A 26463-nucleotide genomic window follows, 5' to 3' on the forward strand; every position below is an offset into this window, starting at 1 on the left:
TTATGGATCAGGCTGTCAAACCTTTCTGCAACCTTTTGACCGTGCCACACTTGGCGAACTAATTATTCCGCGAACTTAATCACTTTCACTCACTCGAAAGATCGTCGAAGGTTTGTTAAAGCCACAGGAAAAAAAAAACTGTTGCACAAATTATAACCTTCGTCGGTGCCGCTCGCACAAGGAGTCAACCGAGGAGGGAGCGTCGCCCTTCGCACCGACTTGCGACCGCTCGTGCCGCGCACACCGATTTCACCGATGAAAATCGTGGGAAATCAAATAGAGGCTCGGTTAACACACGAGACCGGCACGCGCACCGGGCCCTCCCGTGCGTCGTAGGTAGGGTCAATTCGACCGCAGGACGCTAGAGCGGAACAGAAAAGCACTGCAAAAAGGAGGACGATTGTAAGAGAAGAGCAAAGTACTCTACGTGAGGGATAATTCGTCCTTGTGCCCGGAGATGTTTGTGCTGGAGTAGGTCGCACAGACACAGACCAGACTAGGGCACGAAGGATGCAAGTGACCCTCGCTCCCTTCCTGTGCGGTGCTTCCCGCGGTGGGAGGAGTTATGTCGCACTCGCTAGCGGCGGGTGGAAAGGCTTTCTATTGGTGGGCGAGGGCATCGAAGGAGGCGTCTATTTGGCGATTATTTTTTACCAGGACCCAAAACGGGAACAATCCGTGCGATCCGTGGAAAACGGTTTACGGTTGCGTTCCCACGCTAAGTTTGGTCCCTGTCCCGTGACGAGTGCGCACCTGCCAAATCGGCCATCAAAATCGCCAACTGATGAGCCTCGCCGGCCGATTGTCTTTAGGTTGGTGGTTTAGAACAAAGCGATGGGATCCCGTTCGAAGCAAACAGAGCAAAAGAATTGAATATTTGCATCAGAAACGGCTACTCAGATCGAACTCAGCATAGTCAATTTCTGCCAGCCGGCCGGCCAGCTTAGCGTCCTCGCCAAGGTCAAGTGCGTGCAACAAGTGGACCAACGGCCTGGAGCCTGCAGAAAGGATCCCGAAAAGCGGAAACTCGGAAACGGAGCGCGTGGCGCGGCCATTTGGGGCCACACGCCGGGCTGCTGGCCACGTGGCCACGGGCCGTCGCCAGCGAAGCGCTTCGCGTGTTCGTCGTCGCGTGCGGTCGTTCGTCTGCCGGTCGTCTGCCGACGGTAGACAAGGACGGCCAATCTCTCTCTCCCGTTCTGGCAAGCAAACGGAACCTACGTCGGATGAACCCGTGCGTTCATCGTCGGTTTTGGGTGGGAGACACCAAATGAACTTCCGGCGGTACAACGGTGTTCTCCCACCACCAAAAATTGGCCTCGTTCGGGTGAATGGTTGAACTTGCACACAAACTCGCCGGTTCGTTTGCCCTTCGGGCGTGTGTGCGACCGAGAGCGACGGGCGAGTGGGAAAGAGATGCCACCGACGGTCGCCGGTCGCGTGGCGTTCGTGCGTGCGTACGCGAAGCGCAAAGGGTCGGACGCGCGACCAGGCGACCGGCATGCGTCCGGCATGCGCTCATTAAATTCAGTCGAACGTCGTTTGCGCACGAAGTCACGTGTACGGTGTACGCGTGAGCCCGGAAGAGAGCCGCGCGACCGCGAACCCGACAAAACAGAATACAGACCTCGGGGGAGGAAAACACACCTACGAACGTTCTGCGTCCCCTCCCACCCCCCGTTTCGCGAACTTCGACTTTGCGCAAATCCGCCCGTCGCAGGAACAAGTGAAAGTCGCGCAAAGTGTGCAAGTGCGTGCGCCAATTTCGGAGGACGGAAGGACACTTTAAATTAGGTGGTGGTGCCTCAATATGGAGCACCATCTGCCGCTTCACCACCATGCCGCCGCGCACCACCATCACGGGACGCCGCTGCACTGGGGCTACTCCACACCCGGTGCTACCTCGACGCCGACGCACGCCGCCGCAGGCGCCGTCGGCAACAACAACAACACGTGGACACCGCCGTCGTCGAAGGGCCTCAAGCGGACACTTTCGGAGAGCGACTGCGAGGATCTCTACTCGGAGGAGGAGTCGTCCAAGGAGCAGTAAGTATCCTTGTGCCGGTGTGTTCCTACCGGAAGTGTGTCGTGTGTCACAAGTGTTTTAGTTTTTTTTTGGTGCAGAGTGCAGAAGACAAATCTTCGAACCTTAGAACCCATTTAACGACGGAAGCTGTCTTGTTTTGTGACCTCGAAGAGCGAGGTATAAGGATGAAGACATTCTTTCCTGTTTTACATTTTGAATTCCGGTTCCGAGTTCCGAGTTGAATATGGGCAGAAGTGCAAGTGTTTTCCCTTTTTAATGACAGCAAGATGGTTGCCGATGGATTCGATGGATGGTGAATTTATACTCGACTCTCCCAAAACGTTGCAAACTTAGCGTCGACAGTTGAGGTTATGGAACCGAGAACAACATTTTCCTAACCTTTACTAATGAGATCTAATTCTCCAACGAATGAGGTCTCAAGAGTGATCTCCATTTTGCTGTGCCATTATTTAAAAAGAAGGAACCGGTGAAAGAATGCCGGAACTATCCATGCTGGTGGTCGCAAAAGCCTCGCCATGACAAAAGTGTCATCTGGTTTAGGCCGCCGCCAAGCACGTCCGACTCCGACGAATCCTCGTGAGAACACTCCGGAGGACTACATTCCCACAGAGACCCTTGTCGCTGTGTGTGTGTGTGTGTGCGCCGCCGCCGACCGTTTCACGCCGCGATGATGAGATGCTCTAATGTCGCGTATCCTTTTTTCTCCGCTTTATCCCACCCTTTCGCAGCACGTCGCCGGGCGAATCGGATAGCTGTCAACTGTTGAGCCGCAAGCGGCGCCGGGGTGTGATCGAGAAGAAGCGCCGGGACCGGATCAACTCGTCGTTGACCGAACTGAAGCGGCTGGTGCCGAGCGCGTACGAGAAGCAGGGCTCCGCCAAGCTCGAGAAAGCCGAAATCCTGCAACTGACCGTCGACCACCTGAAGGCCCTTCACGCACGAGGTAAGAGTAAGCGCCGCGTCTTTTAACCATCGTGCCGTTGTTGTTGTTGTTAGACGAAGAACCCATCAGCATCATCATTAGCATCGCAAGGATCGGTTGAAACTTGAGATCCCCGAGGCTTAAAAGATGACTTCCCGTTCGACTCCGATGTCAAACTGACCTCAACTGGCTATCGCGCGACTGGATCCTTGGGCCCGTTCACTGTGTCATCTGCGCGACGACAGAGACCCCGCATGCTCAGAAGGGATACGCGAGCCGGTCGTGCGTTCTTCCCGGTGCCTAATTAACCGTAGCCACTCCAGGGGTCTGGCCGGGCCTTTTCATCCCATCGCCGCGCATCCCGGTGAAGGACCCCGCTTAAGGGCGACGGCCCTGTTGCTCATATATTTTACTTCCGACATCGGCATCCGGTCGACCTCTCCGGTGTCCTTTTACCTTCGTGCTGCGCGTTCGCTTTTCTTTCGTCGGCAAGAAGTGGTACACCACCGGCGCACCAGTAACGGGACGGCTCTTATAGGGACGGGCGTTCCCGTGTGCGGTGCGTTCCTGGGGTCCCTAATGTTTCCCACACTTTAACCCCTCCGGCTGCGAAGGGCTGCGTCTTGAGTATGGAAGCGGACGAAAACAAACCTAAAAATAGTGCGCCGATCTGCCGTGACGTTCCGGCCCGGTGCGTAGTCCCGGTGCCCCCGTCAGGCGTCTTGCGGGCCCCGATGGTTTAAACGTTTTCTGCAAACAGCGACGCAACGTCCCGCTAAACGTGATCCGTGCGCTGTGAGGCAGATTAGGCTACGAGGTACGTTCCGAGGCGTGGTTTCAACAAGTACCTCAACTCGGGCCGCTTTCGACCGTGGTTTATTGAAAAATTAGATTATAAACACTGCGCGCACCAAGTTATTGAAGTTAATTTCTCACCACCACCGGAGCACCGGAGACCGGAGAATCCTCAACGACTCCTAATTGACTGCGCCGCGGATTAGGGCGCGATGGAAAGCGCGCTATGATTCACTCCCAGTTCGTTCCGGGAGAAGACAAAACACACAGAGTAACAGGTTTCAATCTCGCGATAAATATCAATTTATCGGGGACCCTAGCCTAACCGACGCCACCGCCACCGCCGCTGGCCATTAGCGCGTTAGAACTGGATGCATCCGCGAGCGCGCTTGCGGCTCTTTCGTCGGATGTTTTTTGGGCCATAATTTGACCGATGCTGTCTCGCTCTCTCACCGTAATAGCGCGCTCCGAGGGGCCTTTCCCACGCCCGAACCCTTGCACTCCGTCGGCAATCATATCGCCGCGCTTCACGAGGGGTTCCCTGCGCGAGTGCGCGCCGGGCCTATTACGTCGAGGGCTGCGCCGATGATTTAATCCCCCATTTGGCCGGCCCGTGTGGGTTCTGTGTGGTGTCGATGTGTTTTACGGGCGATGATGATGATGACTCCATGCTCTCGTTCCCCGCGCCCCCGTCCTGTGGGAGGAAGAAGGAAATTATTGTGCGGCAGCAACTTTCCCACACATACGCGAGGGCGCAGCGATCCGGAACCACGTGGAAGCAAGCGGTGCGCGCAAGGGCGCTTCATTGCAACACGCACACACACACACGCGCGCGGAGAGGCCTTGAAGGACCCGTCATGCGCGCTGGTCGGTACTTCGGGATACGGGAAACAATGGTCGGTTGGGGTGGACACAGGGCATGAAACCGTGAGAGAGTTCGTTCCCTGCCGGTTCCACGCACGCCACGAAGGACTCCGGAGACGCCTTTTGACTTAGCGACTTTGGCGAGAGGGGCGCGCGCGCGCAATGTTTTGCATAAACATATTTTATGTTGCCCGGTGTTGGCCGGTAAATTCCTGCACGCACACACCGTGGAAAAGGGCGATCAAGGATGTTTTTAGCATGATGCTTATATGCGCCAATTTATTAAATTTTCGTTTCGTATCCCGCAGGAATCGACGATGCCAGCTATGACCCGCAACGGTTCGCCATGGACTACCACATTATCGGCTTTCGGGAGTGCGTGGCGGAAGTGGCCCGCTACCTGGTGACCATCGAGGGAATGGACGTGCAGGATCCGCTGCGGTTGCGCCTGATGTCTCACCTGCAGTGTTTCGCGACGCAGCGGGAGCTGTCGACGAAAGCGAATGCCGCCGCCACCAGTCCCGCTTGGTCACACGGCAGTGCCACGGCTTATCCGGTGGCCGCTGCGGCCGCGGCGGCTGCCGTAGCATACCCGGCCACGCACCACGGGACCAGCGGATACTACCATCCGCACCATCAAAATTACAGCCCGCACCAAAGTGCCACCGCTCCGTACATTCCGCAAGTGGCCACCATTCCTCCACCGCACGACCATCTGCAGCAGCAGCAACACCACCAGCAGCAGCAACACCAGCAGCAGCAACACCAGCAACAGCTGGCTTCCTCGGCGGCAACGGCAGCCATATACGCCACCAGTGCGCCACTGCACGAGTTGTACAGCAGTCAACACGATTCCGAGGCCGCTGTTCAACAGCAGCAGCAACAATCGGATCAACCGTCAGCGGGCTCCTCGAACGGCGGCGCACCGACGTACACGGAACTGTCGAACCACAACCCGAACCGCGGTCTGTCGGCATACGGCAACCCGCAGTACCCGGTGAGCACTTCGACCCACGGGTACAACGCGGCAGCGAAACCTTATCGCCCATGGGGCGCCGAGATGGCCTGTTGAAACCCAACCAAAAAGGACCAAAACACAAAGTGCGCACAGCAGGAGGGTAAAAGGTTTTCCCGTACCGGGAATCGAACCTGGGCCTTCTGAGTGAAAGCCAGATATCCTTGCCACTAGACCATGGTGGATAGCAGTCCGGCGCAACAAGCACAATGAGTTCAAAGACGGCTTCTTGTACCGAACGAATTTTAACTGCCAAAGACAATCGCGCCATTTGAGAGAACTAATGATTTCCATCCCGTAGGATAGCAACCAAATATGGCCAAACCATCTCAGGTACTTTTGCGAAAACTCGCCAAACCATATCTCGCACTTACGCGCACGTAGAGAAGAGCAGAACGTTGGGAACGGTTGCGAAGCTTTAATTAGGAGATTAGGGGATATGCCCTTCAGGTTAGCAGTGTCAAGTTGTCGGTGGGATGCAGGACGAAGTGTCTATTAGTGTAAGATGGCGGATGAGATGACTATTTATTGACCACAGGAACAAATTCCAAAGCCTACCATTGACACCATCGTGTATCGTCAGGACGGAAGCGGCGAGTATCCCAAAGGGGCGCCCCAGAAAGGCGCCGTATCCGGCCCCTGGACGACCCTGGAAACTGGACACCAAGCTCTACAACCATCCCTGTTTAGCCATAGTGCTAAGTGAAACAAAATCGAGTCAATTAGTTTGTAAGAACCTTTTTTCTGATACTAGAATTTACACAGTTTTGAACGGTTTTTATTCACGTGTTTTGAAACACCCAAAGAGAGCGGTGGTGGCCCCGCTGGTGGTTAAGGTCTAAAAAACGGAACGGAAGATGTGATTTCAGTAAACATATTCAAAGAAAAAGCTACCCAGAATCGTATCACACAAGCACACGTACCCGAAGATAGATAAAGTGGGTTGTATCGCGACCGCCGCCAAAGGGCGACCATATTTTGTATTTTTATACACTAGCAAGTAAGATCGATTTTACCGAGCCAAATTAAAGAATGAAAGTGCGAAATTGTACTCAGAGTTTTACTAAAATGCTAACATTTTCAAATTCGTTAAGATTTTCACGTGGTCACAAAAGTACGCAGCCACAGCGTTTTTCGTTAAACTCACAGCATGTGCTCTGTTTATACCTCACCGCTGTACTTTGCACAGTACGCACGAAGCACATCAAAGTATCGTGCAAATCGCATCCGATGCAGGATTTCGCGTCGCCGATTTTCGTTATCTGGATCGGAATGTTGGTTTCGGGTTCGACCGATGGCCTTCGATTATTGTTGCCAGGTCAGAGTGCGTGGGACTGATGTGTTTTCAGCGTCGCATTCTACCAGGTGCCGGCACACGGTACCGTTCCGCGTACTGAACTCGGTCGCCTAAACCGCGGTGTGCGGCGAGGCCCGTGAAACGTCAAAATGTCGCTGCGCGTTTGGCCGTCAGACAAAAAACGTTCATCTCATTTGCTTGCTGTCGTGTGATTTGCTGCCTTTTTCTGTCCCCTTACGTGCACGGATTACCGTGTTGTCGTTCGGCCATCAATTTCACCATCGCGCAGTGCGGACGGACCGGACAAAAGTGAGAATCTCCGTGTGTGTCCGTCAGCGGCCAAAAAAGGCTTGCACGAGGTTTGCAGTAGCTGGTGTTCCGGTGACGAAAACGAGCCGAGCGCAGCGGCGGCGACGGCGGTGTCGAGTGGCACTTTTCGAGTGTTGCGGCCACCTCGTTGTTTATCGCAATCCGCGTACGTCGCTGCAACAAAGTGGATCATCCCGTCGGTGCATCGGTCGCTGACGTGCCCGCGGGTGTCGCCAAAGCCTGCTGCGGTTGTGGTGCGGCGTTGGCCGTAGACCGACGACGAGGACGACGACGGCAACGAGTTGGTGGTGCTTCTGCTGCGCTCCTCGAGAACAGGTGACCGAACAGGGCTGCGTCAGCTCGGTACGGGTGGCTCGGATGGTGGAATTCCGCAGGTGGCCGCTAGTTTGCCATTGGCGTTCTAATTCCGACGCGGATCAGGCGCACTCCCTCGGACAAGTTGGATAAACGGGAGCGGGCGAGATGTCGGATTCGTTCTTTGGCTTTGACGCAGCCCTGCCCGGTGAAGATGACGACGGAGGAGCCAGGCGTGCCAGGGGTTCCGGTGGTGGCGGTGGCGGCGGCGGCGGTGGCGGTGGTCGAAGAGTGCTCGGCGGTGGCAGTGGCAGTGGCGGCGGCCTGGAAACCGACTCCGAGGAAGAGTACGATGCGCTCAACGATGAAACGTTTGGCCAAGCGCGGCAAGACGATTGGGAAGATTTGCACGAAAATCTGGTGCGAATGGATCAGCGAGAGGGAGGGGACGGCGACTCAGGGCCGGATTCCGATCTGGACATTAACTTCTCGTCGGTCGGAATCGATAATTTCGAGCTCGACAACGACACGGAACCGGAAGCACGGCTGCAGCTGGATCCGAGCGTGTGGACCATGCCGAGCAAACCGGAACCGGCCCGTTCCGTACCGGCTCCGCAGCCGGAGGCACCGATACCGGCCGCAGGCGTTCCAACGCCAGTGTCAGGCGCGGGTAAGTAGACGCTTTGTTGAAATGGGATGCTGGTTCCTATCTTTCAATTTAAACTCTCTGTCCCGGTCTCTCGGTTCTCTTGCTCACAGATCGGTTCGGTGCGTCGATGGCCCCGAATCGGTTCCCTCTGCCAAATCCGGCCCAGATACGCATCTGCTCGCTGGAAGAAATCGAGCAAAACATGATCAAGCAGCAGCAGGAACAGTTGCGTCGGGGCATGACACCTCTGCCGAGGCCACCGCCCGGCTTCCAACCGCCTTCCAGTGCATCGAACCAACAGCCGCCGTTGGCGCCACCGGTGGCCATCGGAGGCCAAGGACCAGTGGGGGGACTGAATCGGCCGCTACCGGTTCCAATCGGGTTTCCGGTAGGTGGTCCACCGCCAACCGGTGGCCCGATGTTTCCTCCAACGAACGTACCGCCGCCAACGACGGCGGTGCCACCACCTCCGGGGCCACCGTTTCCCTTCCCGATCAACTTCCAGGGACCTCCGACAGGGATGCCGCCACCGTCGGCCGGAGCCCCGGGAACTCCCGGACCGAACAATAACAACAATAACAACAACAATAACGCCAGCTTCAGCCAGCGGCTCGTCGAGGAGATCCAGCAAAACCATCCGATGCTGCCGCACTACCGCCAGCAGCCTCCACCCGGTCCGCCACCTCCGCTCCCGGGAATGGGTGTGCCACCGCCGGCCGGACCGCTCGGTCCGTTGCCACCGGCGCACGGTAACTTTAAGCATCCATTTCTGCCGTTTCATCCGTTTCCGCCTAACTGGAACCATCAGCCGCACAACCAGCCCCACCATCATCATCCGCAGCAGCCACAGCAGGGCGGTCCGGCAGCCCATCATCCGGGTCACCATGGCCATCCGGGGCATCATCATTTCCCGCATCAACAGGGACATCATCCCGGACACCCGCACCATCATCCACAACAGCAACAGCAGCAGCAGCACCATCACCAGCACCAGCACCAACAACACCAACACCACCATCACCACCAGCAGCAACAGCAACAGCAGCAGCAGGGTGGCCACCGGCTGCAGAATGGCAAACTGAACCGTAACTTCGAGTACGACGAGTACGCGAACATGATGAGCGAACGGGCCAAGCACTGGCTGCTCGGCATTCAGCTGTCGCAGCTCAACAAGGAGACGGCGTACTACAACGACTACTACTTCTGCGTGTTCCGCGACCGGAAGGAGCGCGAGCGGGGCGCCCAGCGCGAGAGCAAGGCGCACAAGGACAACACGTTCTACCATCCGTTCACGCAGCAGATGCTGCACCGGAACGGGCTGATCCGCGAGCGGCGCAACTCGGACAACATGTCGTCGAAGGACAACATCAAGGAGATTCAGCCGCGCCGCTACAAGCCGGTCCAGTTCGAGAACTCGCTCGGCAAGCTGCAGTGCGGTAGCGTGATTGCGCCACGCAAAATCATCGATCAGGACGTGGTCGTCGATCGGTCGGTGTCGGACGGCACGAATGGAGTGGCCGGCGGTGCCGGTGGTGGTGGCAACGGTAGCTCCGAAACGGTCCACCATCAGCGCCGCTCGCGTCAAATACTGTTGCACGTGGAGAACCTGTACCGGTTGCTGTTGCGCCTCGAGGACCTCGCCAATCCGCTGGCGATCGAAGCGAAGCAGCAGATGAAGGAAAAGCGCTCCAAAGAGCAGCTGCTGGCGCAGGAAAAGCAAAGCTCTACGGTGCCCGACGAACAGAACAATGTGGCCACCGGACACGCCGGTTCTGCGGCGCTCGTTACCGTCACGCCGGTGTCGGAGGTCGAACAGGACACGCTGGGTTCGCTGCTCGAGCGGATACTGCCCGCGCTCAATGCGGAAGGCGTCCAGCGGCTGCTGTCGGTGCGCAAGGGCAAACAGCTGTTGACGCGCATCCAGAAGGCCCTCAGTGCGCATCCGGCCCGCTGGACCGTCTGGTGTACGCTGCTCGCCACTCTCGTAGCTCTGCCGAGGCGCGAGCGGGACGATGTGGACGAACAGCTCAGTCCGCTGTTTGCACAATTGGAGCTACACGTGAAGTATGCCGCCGGTGCCGTGGAACTGTTGCCACTGTTCGAGACGCTCCTCAACACCGATCAGCTGCTTGGGCTGGTGCCGAAGTGCAAGTTTCTTTTGCTGACCATCCTCACACTGATCGCCCAGATGGAGCAGCTGGCCGCGGATGGCAACGACGACGACGAGGATGAGGACGACGCCGACTCCGGCAAACAGCGGCAGATCGTGGCGGTTCGCTGGCGGGCGCTGCTACGTGAGTTGGCCCGTGTCTTCGCTAACGCCGCCACCACGGCGGACACGGAAGGGGGCAACAAACCCGGTACCGGCAGTCCTCCGAAGGTGATCGTGAAACTTGACTCGACCTGTGGCTTCGTGAAGCTACTGCGAGCCCATCTACAGCGGCACCCGGAGCTCGATCTGGAGCGGAAACTGCAAACGATCGTGTCGATCGTGGACAGATCCGAGCAAATCCAGCAGCAGCAAGGATCACGACAATCGGACACGCCGGATAAGCCGGAGTAAGAGAGTTATCTTTTACCTTTTCTTGTTTTTGTCCGATTCCGGTGGAAGGACTAGTTGTTCCGCGATCACCGACGATCGTGGTTCATTTTATTTTTGTTGTGGTCAATCTATCCCCCTACTTTTCATTAACGTCGTCATATTTTCATTGGTTTTGTGTACTTTTTTGTCTTTTTTATTATTATTTTATATCCTATCTTTTCGGTGCTACCGGGAGCCACCCCGTAAGCCTCAGATACACCACAATAATCTATAGAGAGAAAGAGAGAGAGGTTCTCTCTGGACACTCCGCACAGAGAGAGTGTGCGGAGAGATTGTCGGTTTTAATCGATTGATCAAGGAATACACATTTCCTCACACGGGGAAAGTCACTGATAGCAGAGATGTAGAGAGAGAAAGGATTAACATTAGCAAAAACCAATTGTAACTAGCCACACAATAATGGCGGGCCCACGGCGCATCCCGTCGTCATCCAAACAGATATAGCAATCGTGTGTCACCGAGTGCCAGGGCTGGCTGGTGAGCGAGGAAAGTAAGGAATTATGTTGTAATCTATGCCCTTTTATCATAACGTAGCTCAACGCAACACTTGACAGAAAATCGCGACTGTGGGCAGTGTTTATAGTTATTATTCTCTTCTTGCATATTTTATTAGATAACGTTACTTTTCTGTCTTTATTTTTTGTTCGTTTACCTCTTAACCCTTCTGCTGACCCACGACGACACGCGTAATTAATCTACACTATTTGTGCGTGCGCCCCGCGAAAAGCTGAGCACCCCGGATGGAGGGTATACAATTGAAAATATTCATTATAGTAGAACAAAGTGTAAGTAAAAAGCTGTATGTGGCGCGCGGCCCCCCGCCCCTTGAACATTATGAGATTTTAGTGGTCTCTGGCAAAATTGACTCAAAATATTAAAGCATATTAATTTAGGTATTGTTAAATAATGGACATCAAGCGAGAGAGAGAGGGGCAGTGTGCTTGTGTGTTGTGTGTGCTGTTGCTGCGTCACCGATGACGACGTGCGTCCTCCGCATCCGGTGGTGGCCGGTAGCAGCGTCAACACACGACGCACGAGGAGTTCATAAGTTAAAAATAAAATTATAAGCACTTATCAGCAAAAGTCTCGTTGTGGCGCGCGTTCCGAGGCGTTGGCAGATAAATACCGCAACGCGTGATAATAAGACACTCTAGACGGTGAAAGAAAACAGACCAATCGCTAATGGTCAAGAAAATGGCATCAGTTTTCGACAAGTACATCAAAAAAGGTTGACCGCCGAATGTGAAAAAAAGTTTCTTTGCGCTCCTTCGAACCGGATTTGAACCAGTGACCTATGGATTACTATTTGCTTGATATGCCTCTACAGTCCACCGCTCTACCAACTGAGCTATCGAAGGTGTTGGGAGTTGGACGTCAAGTGCTGTACTAAAGTGACAGCTCCCATGCACAATCTGCTGACTCCATGAGTTGTTTGTGAACTGAACGAAGATTTTGTGCGTCTTCTTTGTTGCTACGGAACTGTCAATAAGCACGTGTCCAGGAAAAGCGTGTGCGTCCCGCGTGTTTATCAATTGGCAATGAAAATGCTGTCCTGTGTTCGTGTTTTGCTCTTTCTTCTTTCGTGTTAGTAGTGGAAAATATTCAAATCCTTGCGTTGTAGTGTTGTAGCTTCTTTGTGGGTTTTAAGAAAGAGTTTCCCGCAAGCTTCTATTTAAGGGGTTCTTATAGGCATCTTGATATTTTTATGATTGGTAAGTGTAGTATTTGAATGTTTTCTGAACTGAAGTGAACTGAATTTGCTGTCTCATACATTTCTCCAATTTACTTTGTTTTTAGGTTTGACGATTCGTTCGACATGTTTTCTTTTTTTCAGTAAGATAAAATATTGAAGATGTTCGAGGAGGCAACAATGTGCAAAACGGTCACCGAAAAAGAATCAAATCACATCGCGGAAAAAAGTTATTTTATCTTCTCCTTCGAACCGGATTTGAACCAGTGACCTATGGATTACTATTGCTTGGCATGCCTCTACAGTCCACCGCTCTACCAACTGAGCTATCGAAGGTTGGTGACAGCGAAGCGTTTAAGGCTGTTTTTGTAAGTAACGGCCCGTAATCGTAGCTTTAGTGAACATCGCGATGTTTGTTGGCTGTTTCAGTTGAAAGAACGAACAAATGGATTTATTTGAATTTTAATTGGATTTCGGATGTGTGAGAAACTGAAGTGCCTCTTCTGCTCACGACGTGCTATAGAATGTAAAACTATTCTTATTTATATTCACCACCCAAAAAAGGGTTGATTTATCGGGTTTTGCTCGGAACGGAAAGAGTGATCGAAGCAATGCTCCGGTAAGTGTTCTCCAGCGGCTTAAAGCTGCTAGGTTCCGGTCGCCGGCCGGTAACGAAGGCCAGGCGGTTCGATTTGTAATCGATCAGGACATTTTCCGAAGCAGACAGTCAACACCGGGCTGGTGTACCACTTGACTAACAAAGGCTTAAAGTCAACAATTGCTTCTCAATATGTCTCCATCGGCAAGGACTTCGTACTTCAGCTGCCCAGCGGCCATTCGGGCGAGCAGTAAAGTGATTTCTCCATTATTTACCCTGCCGTTTCTTATCTGTTATACTATCACACAATTGCACACAGGGCAGGGTAGAACTATTTCTTCCCGTGCCGTTTTTTCCAATAATTTAAACCATAATGCCAACCAGTGGCTCGCCCTTTCGGACAGCATGGAGCCGGCCGGCCAATCGATATTGCGGCGCTTGGAATTGAGACACAGTGGCATGTGTTTGTGTGTGCTTGAATAAATGCCTCTGCTTCTGGTGTGGCCGTTAAATTCAAAACAAAACCCAAAACGTAGCCAAAAGGCAAACCGATGGCTCAGTGCCGCCGTTAGGTTTAGCGTTGAGTAAACAGAAAACGGACACATTGGCCTGCCAATGCCAATGGCTGAAGAAAGAATTTAAAGAATTTTCATTCCGCAACCGAAGGAACCGGTTCGCTGTCGCCGTCGTCGTGGTGTCCATTTGGCTCCTATCCCAGGAAACGTCACGGCAAGAAGTCAACTTATCACCGAAACCCTGCGCCGGCCGGTTGGGTCACGCAAAGGATCGCACGTTGGCGTCGGCACGGACACTGTTCCGAGTTGGTACACTCCCGTCCGCTGTTTGCTGTGCGTTGGAGGGGCTACTGCAAACTGTGGAAATTGAAATCAATTAACTTCGCGCTTGTTCGCATCCAGCTGGATCTTGCTCTCCCTCCGGTTCCCAAGTAGATTGCCAATATTTGTGACCGACAATAACTCACCCGGTTCCGAGATCGAACTTTTATTGGCCCGAGGGAAGACGGTTGCCAAATGGGTTTGGCGTTTGTCATCTCTATTAAGCGCACCAAAACATTATTTTACTGTCCTAGTTTTCTGTTTCTTTTTTTTTTAGATTAAAAGGAAACCCACAAAATCAGGAACTGCACAGATGGCACCTCGTACGCGGCACGCAAAACCGGGAACCCCGGAGGTCGGTGATGCATTTACATAAATTATGCTCTCAAAAGCCGACGACGGCGATCGTTAAATCGGAGTGTTTTGAGGGAAAACTGTCAGTTTTCGGCATTACTTTTCGGACTCACAACATTTCTGCGCTCGGCGAGGGGATTGTTGCCGGTTTTATTGCGTTTTTGATGCCCCGGCTTTGTTTGTTGGTCCATCGATCGATTGGCGGGCCCTTTTGGCTGGCAGCTGTGTGTTGGTAGTTTCCCGCCCCGAGAGTTCCGGTTCGCAGGGATGGCAGGTAATCGATGCTCGAGGCACGCAGGATATTACTGGTGTTTGTTTTCGATTCAATACGCTTTAAGCGCGACGGGCACAAGGAAAAAAAGGCCCGACCGCGGTTTCTAGTTTAACGCCACCGCAAGCCAAACTCTTTCGGAGGCCCCTTTTTGTACAGGAACTCCGAACCGGCGATTGGCCGGCGGTTTTTGTGACGCGCGACCACAGCGCTAATAGGTTTTGCGACAAATTACCCCGTCTGCGGACTCTGTAGGTTGGTTGTTGGCGAATCGGTGACCGCGGCTTTTGTTACGAGAGGTTGTTGTAACACTGCTTCCTTCGCCGAAACCGATTACCACCCCACCGGTGTGGAGCAGTGGGGTTTGGGTGCCCGAAATGGTCTCAAAACACGCCACTGGCGCGAACAACAACGAGCGGCTTGGGTTACTATACTATCGACCAAACGGGAGCCTGTCTTTCGGGCGACGAAGGGACGCCACAAAGTCATCATCGGCGCCCAGGACGACCGGATTCGTTCGGATGATGAATAATTAACCTGATGGCCGATGATGGAACGTTGCTGGGAATTGGTCAGGTAGCGGTCGCCGGAAAAAAGGGCGTTACTCGATAAGTGGCCACTATTGCGGGCTCAACATTACAAACAGCACTCCAAACAAATACGGACAAAACGATTACTTTGGAAACAGATTTGTTGAGCCATCTTTGAACGTGAAACTTTGTGAACGTTGACAGGCTAACTTTGTGTGTCCTGTGATCGATCGAGGAAGCGAAAAGGAACACACCCCGAACCGGGAGGCGTGTGACTCCTTGTGGTCCTTGGTTGACGTGGGCAACACAGAAATCGATTCCACATTCAGCCACGGGGAGCGTTTTTTTTTTGTGTGTAGCCGCCGATTGTTGAGGCCCTGTGCCCATTTCGTTTCGTGCGACACACCCGTACAAACGGGGAAACGGTTTAATGTTGGCCAAGGTGCCGCGTGTCGTGTGACCCCTGGGAATGTAGTTCCTAGGTTGGGGGTTGGCCTTTTTAAAAATATCCTTTGAATGTTTTTTCGGAACGATGATCGACACCGATGTACTCCCGACGCCGGAGCAAAGGTGTTGACGCCAAGAAGTGACTGTCGCATTATGAGACCGCCCTAATGCGTTATTAATCGTCCCTCAGATGCGACGGGAATCGATGGCGTTAAGCGGTGTGGAAATGATAACGCGCGTGGTCAAAAATAGGTGAGTACGTAGAAGCCCACGTCGCGTCATCCTTATTGGCCCGGTGCTCCATCTTGAAGGCAAAAAGTCCTCAAACTCCGATCGCTAGATTGCGGTTCGAGCTGAAGCAAACAAACTTCCTGCCGTGTTTCGTGTTGCTCATCTGTCTCTCTGTTCCTTTTTTTTTTTGCAGGCTACCATGTCATGTCCTGCCGACGAAGGAAGCGGATTATATAGACGGCCCGTCGCGACGGGTAACGGCCCCCTCTCATCGTGACATGACAACCTTAGCATTGCGTGCTTCCTTACCTGGGCAATCAAAATTTCGCCGAAGAAGCTAGCAATTGGTGTGGATCAAAAAGAACTTTCGCCGGTGCCGGGCGGTTCACTGCGGATTTCACAGGAATTCCCCGAAAAGACGCTCAGGACTTGGCCGACGGCCCCGGGATCCCGGGATCCCGGGAATCGCCGATACCGGCGCCGTGTGTCGTCTTCCTGTGCGCGCACATTACCTTTTATCACTGTTCCGGCCGGCTCTAGGCAGTGGTGGCACAACGTTTGACTTCTTCCTTTTTTTTGTTGTGTGGTACCACATCAGTCCCGGGGACAGTTGTGCCCTATTATCGACTTTCTGCGCACTGCTGTTGCGTGTTACGCCCGATATTATTACTTGCACGTTCTGGCCGTAACCGAGAGGATACGGTGGTGTGTTTTGCTTCTCGGAAAGTAGGCAGCCGGCAGGCCAAAAGTGTCTCCGAAAGTGCGCCTGCGGGTGTGTTGCATGACCAGGATGTGCCCTGATGTTAAAATTAGGCGCCCGGTACGGATCAACCCTGAAGGAAGCGCGACGAGATATTATAGCTTTTCGTGTGTTTTTTGGACGTGTGGACCAAAACACAAAAATGCCACATTCACGGCCCGTGCACGGATTGGAAGGTCGCGTCGTGCGAAGTCATCACGCGCTGGCTGCTGCTGTCTTTAAATATTTATCAACTACCACTTCAAACAGCACCAAGAGTGCGTGCTGTTTTTGGCCGTATGTGTCGTCTAATTGAATTTACGTTTGCAAGCCTCCCGCAAGCTGTCGCGGGGTGTCGCGTATTAGCATGTTTCTTGGGCACACGAAATTATTAACATTTCAAAAGCTAGCTCCCAGCTAGTAAAGCATCGCGACCAAAAGACTAAAGTTCCGCTGCGTCACTAAGGAACATTCGTCATCACTATAGCAACAGTACAATTAAAACATCGCAATCACCGATGGAGCAGCCAACAGAGTACCATCGTCTTATTAAATTTTAAGGCCCGAAACTCGTCGTTGCCCAATGGAATCGTTCGACTTCGAGATTTAACTGAAGACTTTGGACTTCTTGGGAAATAATTTTGACAGTTCCTTATAGCTCAATAAGGTAAAGAATGGCTCAAAATGACGATAAGAACCATGAGAATATTTGTACTCCCCGTTACAAATTGTTCCGAATTAATATTTTCTTTGGGCTTCTCTCGTAAGTTTCCTACCAAAGGGAAGGTTCTCAGGTTTATCATCAATTCCTATTTTACTTTATTATGTACAATATTAATAACCGAATCGTCCGTTTGCTAAATTAACTTCTTGTGGAAAGGAAGAAACACCGTTTGTTGCTTTCTTGCTTTGTCCGCCTCGCCAAAGTTGTTACTGTTGCTTTCATTTAATTTTTTATGAACCGAAAGAGCAAAGGATCAAACAATTTTCCACTCGAATCGATGCGAAAAATCTTAACAGGCAGAACACAGCAAGGACAGCGTGGGAGCAACAAACCAGAGCCCGAAACAGTACACAGACAATTTTCTCTTTCTTTTCTAAAGGACCGGTGCCGTACAGCATTACTTTCCACGAAGAAAACGATATCCCTCGTGGGGACCGGGAACCCACGGCGCTTTTTGATTTGAAGTTCATCCACTGCGCCAGAGGCTCGGTAGTGCTTTGCGGACCGTATCCTACGATGTCGCCGGATACAAGTAGCACGGAACGGAACCTCGGACGCTGAAACCTTTCGCACCAGAACGCAGGAAAACGAGGACAGTATGTCGCCGACCTGCATTAGCATATTTTCTTCTGACCCCCGGCCGTTGTGACCACTGCGCTGTGTGGGACACTCTCCGGAACCGGAAAGAACGGAGCACCATAAGGACAAAGAAACAACAAATTGGATCGACACACACGGAGGCCATTTCCACTTTCGGGTCATTGCGGGGCCGATCCGGTTCCCGGGGGGGATGTGACCAGCAAACCGGCACTAATGCACGTGTGCGTGTAACACCGTGGCGGCGGCTGACCACCGCGCACCAATTAGGTGCGGTGTGACGCCGAGAAGGGTTTAGCGGGCCCGATCGATCCTCTAAAACCGTTCGATGACCATCGGTCATCCTTCGATTACAAAACGGAGGGTGTCCACCGTTGGCGTGCTGTGCTAATTGGTGCATACGAGAAAAACGCTCTCTACGTTAATCCCTCCTCCGGAGTGTCCGAGCGGTCCGAGGAGGATTTACATAATTTTTAGATCCGCTCCGTGCTACGGCGTTAGCGATAGCGATGGACCAGCAACCCGCAAAAGCCGCAGTGTGCTGAAAGGGTGATGGCGAGCGACGCGTTAGGATTTTAATGAGGAAGCGCCGCTCTTTCTTTTCTAGCACACAACACAAATCCTCTGCGCGTGTGGCCGAGGTCAGTTCGCAAGCCAGCCAGCCAGCCATTCGTTAGAAGCAAAGACATAAACCGGATTTTCAACGGAAAAGGAGACGTAACGAAACGAAGCGATTCCAATCCGTGTTCTAGTGCACGAGCACTGCCAACGCGCCAAGACCGATTACTTTCTTGATTGGTAATCTTTGGCCGCCAAGGACACCCTCGGGAGCGAGAAGGAGTAGTGTGAGCGGCGTCGCGTACGTACGTAAGGATGTAGAGACGGGCTGGAATGTAATTTGCCGTCCGACACGCGAACTCTGAACTTAAGGTACCGACCGACCGACCGGCGTTCAGGACCGTGGACCGGCCGTGGAAAATGGTGTGCCTCCACCGGGACGACGACGACGACGGTGGGACGTGTTTTAATCGTAGAAATCGTACGCTTCGCCTAAGTGCGGACTAAACCGGGAACCCGGCCAACCCGGGACCTGTGGAAGGAACTTCTTCGGCAGCCTTGTGTGCATTGTGTGGTGGCCACCATTTAATGCTTCTTTTGCATGCATATTCATGCACTTCTGCCATGTATCGGATTTCAGGACACTCCGGTGCGAGGGCTATTCCTAAAAGGATCGCTATTGTGGGCGCGATGGGTTGGTGGAACTCCAGTTGGAGTCCAGCTGCTTTATGAATTTGACTTTTTAACCATTCTCTGTCTCTCTTTCTCTCTCGCTCGCTCTCTGTCTAGCTGCCAGAGCATTTATTGCCATTTTGATCCGTTCCTTTGTAGCGTGATCTATGGGATCCTTCCTGTGACGGGCCCCAGCCGAAGGTCATCATAGACGCTGGCGCTAAGGCTGACTGGCGCCCAAACCCACCGCCCCGCCCCGGGAAGGGGTGTTTGGGGTCCTTATGCAAATTTTAATCACTCGCTTGCGTGCCGGCCGCACATTTGGCTCGTGACGGAGGCAATGACGTCGTGCCTACTGTTGTTGGACTGCTAAAAAGTATTGTGTGACCTCGCTTCGAACACGCAGCACAGCACACAGGAGGCTAGCTAGATTGAGGAGGGTACCGCACGTCGGCCACAGAGGATGGTAGGTGAAACTATGGCAGGATATAATACCGTAGGCATGTTGGTTCTATTGATTTTTTTCTTTGTAATACATTGCAAAGAATTTTAATTTCAGAAGCTTTCCGCTTCAACATTGTTCCACCGGGTTGTGATGGGTTGTGTTTTACATTTTTAATATTTTTTTCTTCGTTGCCTTCCCTTCGGTCATCAACCGAGGGAGGATATAAATGTAACGTTACCACTGGCCCGTAGCTTCAAAGGGGGTTGCGCACGGCGTTGTGGCGTTTTCGCACCTAAGCAATATGCGGTCCCTTTAGGTTAGGTTCACCTCACCGCGGAGGGCATCCTTCTTATGTGCTCATTTGCATGAAACGTTGACGGGTTTACTAATCGAAGCGCTCGCACTGCGACAAACAATTATTGCCGTGCACGTCCTGTGCGCCTTTTGCACCATCGATGGGGCGCGCTTAAGCCACCGACGGAACCACTTTCTTCGAAATCTATAAATATGCTGGCGTCTGCGTTCACTCACATTGCGCCCGATTAAACGTGGACGTAGGACTTTGTGTGTCAGGACCCCCCAAAACTGTCTGTGAATTTAATTACCCAACTTTATCGAGTGACTTGCTTGCGAGTGACGAATGTTCGACGCTCCTTCTCAAAGCCTTCTTTAATTGCCTGGCAAACAAATCGAGGTTAGGAAAGGGCCGTTAGCAGAAATGTACATTAACTGGTAGCGTAAATGGTCTTCACGAAGAACCACAGACAGCTTTTCTGCGACAGCGAAAACCCCCACAGACAGCGCAGAAAAATCTACATGGCCTTTCCGTTGTTCGTTGCGTGAAGTTTGCGTTTAGACAGATTGTGTGTGGGAACTGTGTCAAATTAAAAAATATGACGCTGATTGGCGATGTTCGGTTCGGCGACACGGCAAAGGTTGCTATGATCCTTACAAAGTTGCCCTCCTAATGGAGCGCTTATTGCGAAACTTTAATTGCTCTTCGACATTTTCATTTTGATGCCTTACTCTCCTACTTACTTTGAAAATGTTTCTGCATAACTTTTGGCGTGCGACGAAAATGTAATAAATTTCCAAACTGCACCAACCAACCAATACCACTCCGACGAGTATTGGACTCCTCCGCTCGGCAGCTGTGATACGGATTTTTCCCGCTGGTTTAGTTTCTTGAACTTTTTACAACCGGCTCGCTCGGTTGGCAGGCTCGCTTTCTTGGAGGCCGCCCCCTGGGGGTCGGGTCGAAAGGAAAAAAAAGAGTGCGCCACCACGAAACGAGCAATCATCGTCAGCGCGCACGATTTCTCACGGTTTTCCGTTTCACGCGGGACGCGGTGCGATCCGTGTGTGAAGAAAGGACGGAAGTGGGCAGAGTGTTGGGAACAAAGCGAAGAATTTGCATGACGCAATGAGGCGGGGGGAAAACGCAACGTGGGACACGGCCACCGACGTGTCCCCGAGGGACGCAGCAGAGCCAGAGCCTTACTGCGTTGTTGTCGTGCACAGTTGTTACGCTCCTTTTGCTGTCCCCGTTTCCTGTTCCAGAAGTTTGTTTTGTGTGGACGGAAACTGTCACGGAAACTGTCGTCTTGCGATGAAATTCCTGAAGCCCCGCATCCGCTTAAGATGGATCGGCGATGCAGTGGGTTATCCCTTTTTTTTAGGTCACTCGGTGAAGTGTTGCTCCTTTCCGGCAGGGCCTATAATTACACTGAACGGAATCGGAATGAATAGAACATTCTAACGGGTTACCTTGGGCGTTGGGCGTCTATCCGGAAATTTCTCCAAACACGGGAAGCCGAAAAGGGTTACGCTTCCGGTGGTGCCACAGGAAAGGTATCTTCAAATCGAATTAGAAAAACGCCGGTAATAGGTAGCCAAAAAACGATACTACTCCACCATGACGGTGGTGATGTAGTTCTGTTTCCGCCCGGGATCGAACCGGCGGCCTTCCGCGTGTTAGGCGGATGTGATAACCGCTACACCACGGAAACGTTGATAGGGTCTTTGTTGCGCCCCACTTGCCGGCGCCACCCAGCAAAGCGATTTGGGTCGTTTGGATCCAAAAGAGGGTCTTCCGTGCACCCCATATGCTCACGGTTGTTACGGAATTCACACCATTGACCCCCGGGCTTGGGGTCGGCTGGGGTTAAAAATTGGTCGTTCGACAACCGTGTGTGTGTCCGTGTCCCTGACCGTGCTGTTGTGTCTCGGTAAATTATTTTTAGTCAGCCACTAATGTTTTGTCGCAACGTTGGTTGGCGCAACGGAACCCCACAACTGCACTGGAGAGAGAGAGAGAGACAAAATTGGCCTTGCACCAAACCACCCGACCGCCGCCGCCCGCGGGTCGGTGAGGGGGGCAAAGCGATAAATTTAATGCTCTACTGCAACGGCCAGTACGCGGCCACGTCGATACGGGGCGCTTCATGGAGGAACCGCGAAGGAAGATCCGGACCAAACGGCCGAGAGACCAGCGGGCACGGATGCGCGTGGTGGACGGGCAAACGGACACGACTACAATTACTGGAAGATCCGCAAGGTCCGAAAAAGAAGTCGCGATTGCTGCCGCAACCAAGTACGCTGATATTCCTATTCCAAATAGGAAAACCAAGCGAATGTCACTTATTTTCCTATTGTTTCTTAAAATTCACCGGAGAGAAAATGTTGTGAACTCCAGAAAGTACACCGCGCTCTCAGGATTTTTACACGCGTGCCAAGACTTTCCCACCGGCGCCAAGATATGTTCAGGTTCCAGAAAGTACACCGCGTTACACCGCGTTCCCAGGATTTTCACACGTCTGCCAAGACTTTCCCACTTTTCCGTTCCCCCGTACGGGCAACTTTTTTCGCTGTCCAAATTTTTGGACAGCATTTCGAGAGCGGATCAGATTATGACAAAAATGGCAATAGAAAGAGAAGGAAAACATCATTTGTTATTATTTGTAAACGTAGTTTGGTGTCAGCTGTTGTTTACGTTGATTGCAAGTTTGTGAGTTTGCCGCGCTATGTCAAGGACGACGTGGAGCTGTTCGATGTTGACGAGGAAAATCGAATCAAGCGGGGCCCCGGACCGAAACGGCACTCACGGATGGTCCCGCCGAAGGACGATGCTCCACGGCGGTACGAGGAGTCGGATCCTCAGGTCTTCGCGTACGGACGATCCGATACACAGCCACCGATCGCACGTCCAAACGATCGCTCCGATGCGCCTGGCGATAGTAAATACTTCCAGTAAGTACCTTACAAACGCGAGTGTTTGAAGTGATAAGATTGATACGGTTGTCGTTCCATCACGCTCCCCGAAAAGGGATACGTTCCTGTTGCAAAAGTCACCGCTGGAGCTAGAGTTTGGTCACCTGTTCGAGTCGAACGATGGCTGGGAGGAGCGCTACGAACGGCAGGACCACCAGCAGCACAGGCACCAAGGAAAAGTAAACGTCTTACCGTTCTCTAAGCTTGCTCACCGGTTCGCTTACGGTTGCCTTTGCCGAGACTCTCTACTTACTCCGACCGACTTAACCTAACCCAAGCTCCGCTCCAACAATTCATTGCTTTAGATCGCGCCGTCTAACGTTGCTCTTTTCGCCTATCTTATCGTAGATTCCTTGACTTGTTCGGTGATGGGTCTTACGCTGCCGGCGCCAGACGCGGCAACGATCAGCACTACGTGGAACAGCTCGAGCGGGGCTCACACGGTGCGGGGGTGTTTCAGAAAAAAGTAATTCCTACTCCATTTCGGCCACTAACAACCAACCGCCGGACTGGAGACGGTGGTCACTAATTTGCTTGTATTCTTTCGATCTGCCAGGTAAAGTGGGCCGACAAGAAGGGAGGCTTCGGTGAGCACTACTGGGACCTCAATCACGTCCAAGCCGACCCCCACGAAGGTTAGGGTGCGGGTGCTGCCTGCCGGAGGGCTGTCTGTGGTTGTCCTGTCTGGTTAGTTCGGTCGGGTGTCCGTTTTGATCCCCTTGGTTTGTTTGTGCCGTTTATGGATTAACCTTTCGTTGTGCCAGTTTTGGTTTTGGGTCGGGTTTTGTTTTCAGAGCGGGCCACAGCGAGCCAGCGGGCAAGGAGAAAGGATGAGCGAGGTTTTTGCGAGTGCTGTTGCTGATCGCTTCTTATCGCTTTTTAAAGGGGGTGCCAAATAAAAATGAACCATCTTTCAAAATATTTTGCTGCTATTTTTATTCTGAGACGGCTTTCTGTTTGATTGATCCTCATTGTTTCCTTCTTCTTTGATACAGGTTTGTGAGCAGACGCAGAACAAATCAGTGTTTAGCAGACGCAGAACAAATCAGTCACATTATCAGTGTGTTAGAAGAAAATAAATCAACCAATGTGCAATTGCACGTTTTATTTTACAAGAAATATGTTTGAATAAAACCTTTGAAACAAAAACCAATATTATTATTATTTTCTGGCCTTCTCCACAAGTAACCGGTTCAGGGTGAACTTCTGAAAGAACTTTTCGGCGAGCGAATAAGCCGCATATTGTTCACGCACTCTTCGAGCGGTAGCGCAGAGCCTCCTGCTGCTTGGCATGCTCGCCTAGTATTTTTTCGGCCGGTGCGCAACTCGTTTTTCCCGGTTTGCTCCGAGCGGTTGCCTCGTTTGGCTCGACTAAAATTTCGTTTTTTCTACCAGGGGATCATACCAGGGCAGTAGGTAGCCTACCGGCTGACAACGGACCTAAAATCAGTACGTCACCGGTCGGACCGAGCAGCTCTGGGCCGGTACTAAGATCTGATTAGCCTGCGCTCGAGTAATCTTTACTCGCCGAACGATAACCCACTCTGTGCGTCTACTCGGGCGCGTTGAACACTAAGGATCGAACCGGCGACAATAAACACGAGTCACACACTTACCTTAGTAATTTAGTACATTTCTTTCGTGGTATCGTAAACGCCAAACGGCAAACGGTTTGTGTTTCATTATTCAAAATAATTTTATTCGCGTATAAACAAAGCTCTTAAGCGAAATTCACAAAATGCTCAGCCAAAATGGGGCGCGGAACAAGAGCTTAGAATCGCATAACCCGCTCCTGCCTACAACCGGGTGAGAAACGTTCCGTTCGGCCGTTCCCAGCGTGTTCGAGACGGATCGCGCATTCTTTCACCCCGGACACACGGCGGCGCGGCTTCCGCACATTCCAATTACCAGTTTGGCCGAACCGAGGAGTCGAGGAGCTGCTGTGTGTGTGGTGGTGTGTTTGCACTTTGTGAATTACGTGCACCCGAGGAGCACGTCGAAAGGCGGACCATAATCCCTGCGATTCTGCGACCGAAATTCTTTTCAACCATTTCTTTCAATCAAAGCAACCCGTCTTCTACTCACGCGCTCGCCGAAAGAGAGAAAAGCAAACTTCGCAGAAGGCCATGGGGCAAACAAGAACAAGCCTTGGTGAATCATGGAGCAGGAATTTCGAACCAAAATGAACCCCCTCGATGTCCACGGTCCGCGAAGTCCAGTCGCGGTGTGTCCAGATAGAGAACGTTTGGCTGTAAAAAATCGACATCAAACTGAGAATGTGAGACGATCCAAAGGGAGGAGAAGTGAGTAAATAGAGAGGAATTCTGCATTTCGATCTGTATGTTGCTTTTAATGCTCTTATTAAGCTTCTTACGACTTCTTTATACAATGTGAAAATGTTATAATTAGCAGCGTCCTATGTGCGCTATGTTGCTAGAGCGTGTGTTTCGCTGCACTCACCACACACCCTTCACACGATCACAATCGAAAAACGACCCTCGAATATCCTTCGCGAAGCGAGAATCGACCTCTGCAATAAAGCTCGAAGCACCCGTCGTCTTGTGTATTGCGCGCGCTATCCTTTGTAGTGTTCCTTTTCCTTTTCCTTTTTTAACACTACGCAAATGATTGATCTTTTCACTGATGCGTGCCTGCAAGCTGCTGTTGCTGCTGTAGTTAAATATTTATCGAAAGATTATGTTGTTTCTTTTATAGATATGCGATGCACCTACACACGGCCGACTCCCGCCGGAGAGGAGTCGGTTCCCACGGGTCTCCCCAGCACGGAAAGCTGAGATTTTTCTGCCCGTTCGTCTCGATCACGATCAGTAATTACTTTCGTTCGTCTTCTTCTTTGCTTCTGGGCCACACCTTTCCGGCGGGAGGGATGCGCGCGCCCACAGCAACCCTTTCACTCCTGCTGACGTGCAGCAGCAGCAGGAGCAGAGGTGCAATCATCCAATCATCTCCCGGTCTGCCAGGCTGGACTGCAGCAGCAGGAGCGGCAGGCCCATCCCGGTTAATCGTACGAGAGATCGAGATCATCGTCATTAGTGCGGTGCCCACCATTATCTACCTTTCGTCGTCGGTGTCTGTGCCGGTGCCCATGCGGGAACCCGTCCCTCTGGCCCTCTGATTGCCCCAATCGATCGATCGTGGCTTTTAATGCCTTTTTTGGACGTTTGTACTTCTGGTGTATATTCCGTTTTCTGTTTTGCTGCCCCTCTCTCTCTCTCTACTCTACCGGGGGTTCCGGGGGCACTAACGTAATTATCCTTTCTCGTCCCGAATAGGACAGCTCGCTGCTAGCTAACCGAGTTCTCACGTTGGTTCACTCAATCCGTTCGTCCCGCGTGCTATCCCCCGGACCGGACTGATAGCACCCCGGCCGCCTCGCCGTCTAATTAAGTGTGTTTGTGGTGCGCTTCTCTAGAAGCTTCTGTATTGGGTCCTGTTTGTTTGTTTGTCCGCCCGTCCGTCCGTCTTCTTCCGGACCTTCCCGAGAACAAAATGAAATCTAATTAAAGCCTTTTTTCACCCACTCTTTGCCCGGCCTGGTTCTTGGGCCAACGAGCCGTCTCTCTTTCTGTGTCTTAAAAACGAAATAAAGAAAGTCAAACTAAACTTAAGCGGCTAAAAGTGGCAACGAAAACTAATAATAGTACACTAATCATAATAATCGGCCG

General features: G+C 52.3%; 2 protein-coding genes and 3 non-coding genes across 5 annotated transcripts; 2 read left to right on the forward strand and 3 right to left on the reverse strand.

Annotated features, from left to right (window-relative positions):
* The first annotated feature begins 1810 nt into the window (after positions 1-1810).
* Positions 1811-5700, forward strand: LOC128268298 (hairy/enhancer-of-split related with YRPW motif protein). The gene is made up of 3 exons (XM_053005350.1): positions 1811-2046; positions 2776-2990; positions 4937-5700. Exons 1-3 carry the CDS (start codon positions 1811-1813, stop codon positions 5698-5700), a joined length of 1215 nt encoding a protein of 404 aa, XP_052861310.1.
* A 1605-nt stretch (positions 5701-7305) lies between these two features.
* Positions 7306-11881, forward strand: LOC128277471 (protein PAT1 homolog 1-like). Its single transcript, XM_053015927.1, has 2 exons — positions 7306-8228; positions 8324-11881. Exons 1-2 carry the CDS (start codon positions 7733-7735, stop codon positions 10774-10776), a joined length of 2949 nt encoding a protein of 982 aa, XP_052871887.1. The 5' UTR covers positions 7306-7732; the 3' UTR covers positions 10777-11881.
* A 198-nt stretch (positions 11882-12079) lies between these two features.
* Trnay-gua (transfer RNA tyrosine (anticodon GUA)) lies at positions 12080-12173 on the reverse strand. Its single transcript has 2 exons — positions 12137-12173; positions 12080-12115 (listed from the first exon to the last, which is right to left on the reverse strand). It is a non-coding gene; the product is annotated as a tRNA-Tyr (tRNA).
* Positions 12174-12748: 575 nt separating this feature from the next.
* Positions 12749-12841, reverse strand: Trnay-gua (transfer RNA tyrosine (anticodon GUA)). The gene is made up of 2 exons: positions 12805-12841; positions 12749-12784 (listed from the first exon to the last, which is right to left on the reverse strand). It is a non-coding gene; the product is annotated as a tRNA-Tyr (tRNA).
* An 8602-nt stretch (positions 12842-21443) lies between these two features.
* Trnav-aac (transfer RNA valine (anticodon AAC)) lies at positions 21444-21516 on the reverse strand. Its single transcript has one exon. It is a non-coding gene; the product is annotated as a tRNA-Val (tRNA).
* Between the last annotated feature and the right edge of the window lie 4947 nt (positions 21517-26463).

This window comes from Anopheles cruzii, chromosome 2 (assembly GCF_943734635.1).
Source record: "Anopheles cruzii chromosome 2, idAnoCruzAS_RS32_06, whole genome shotgun sequence".
Taxonomy (NCBI): domain Eukaryota; kingdom Metazoa; phylum Arthropoda; class Insecta; order Diptera; family Culicidae; genus Anopheles; species Anopheles cruzii.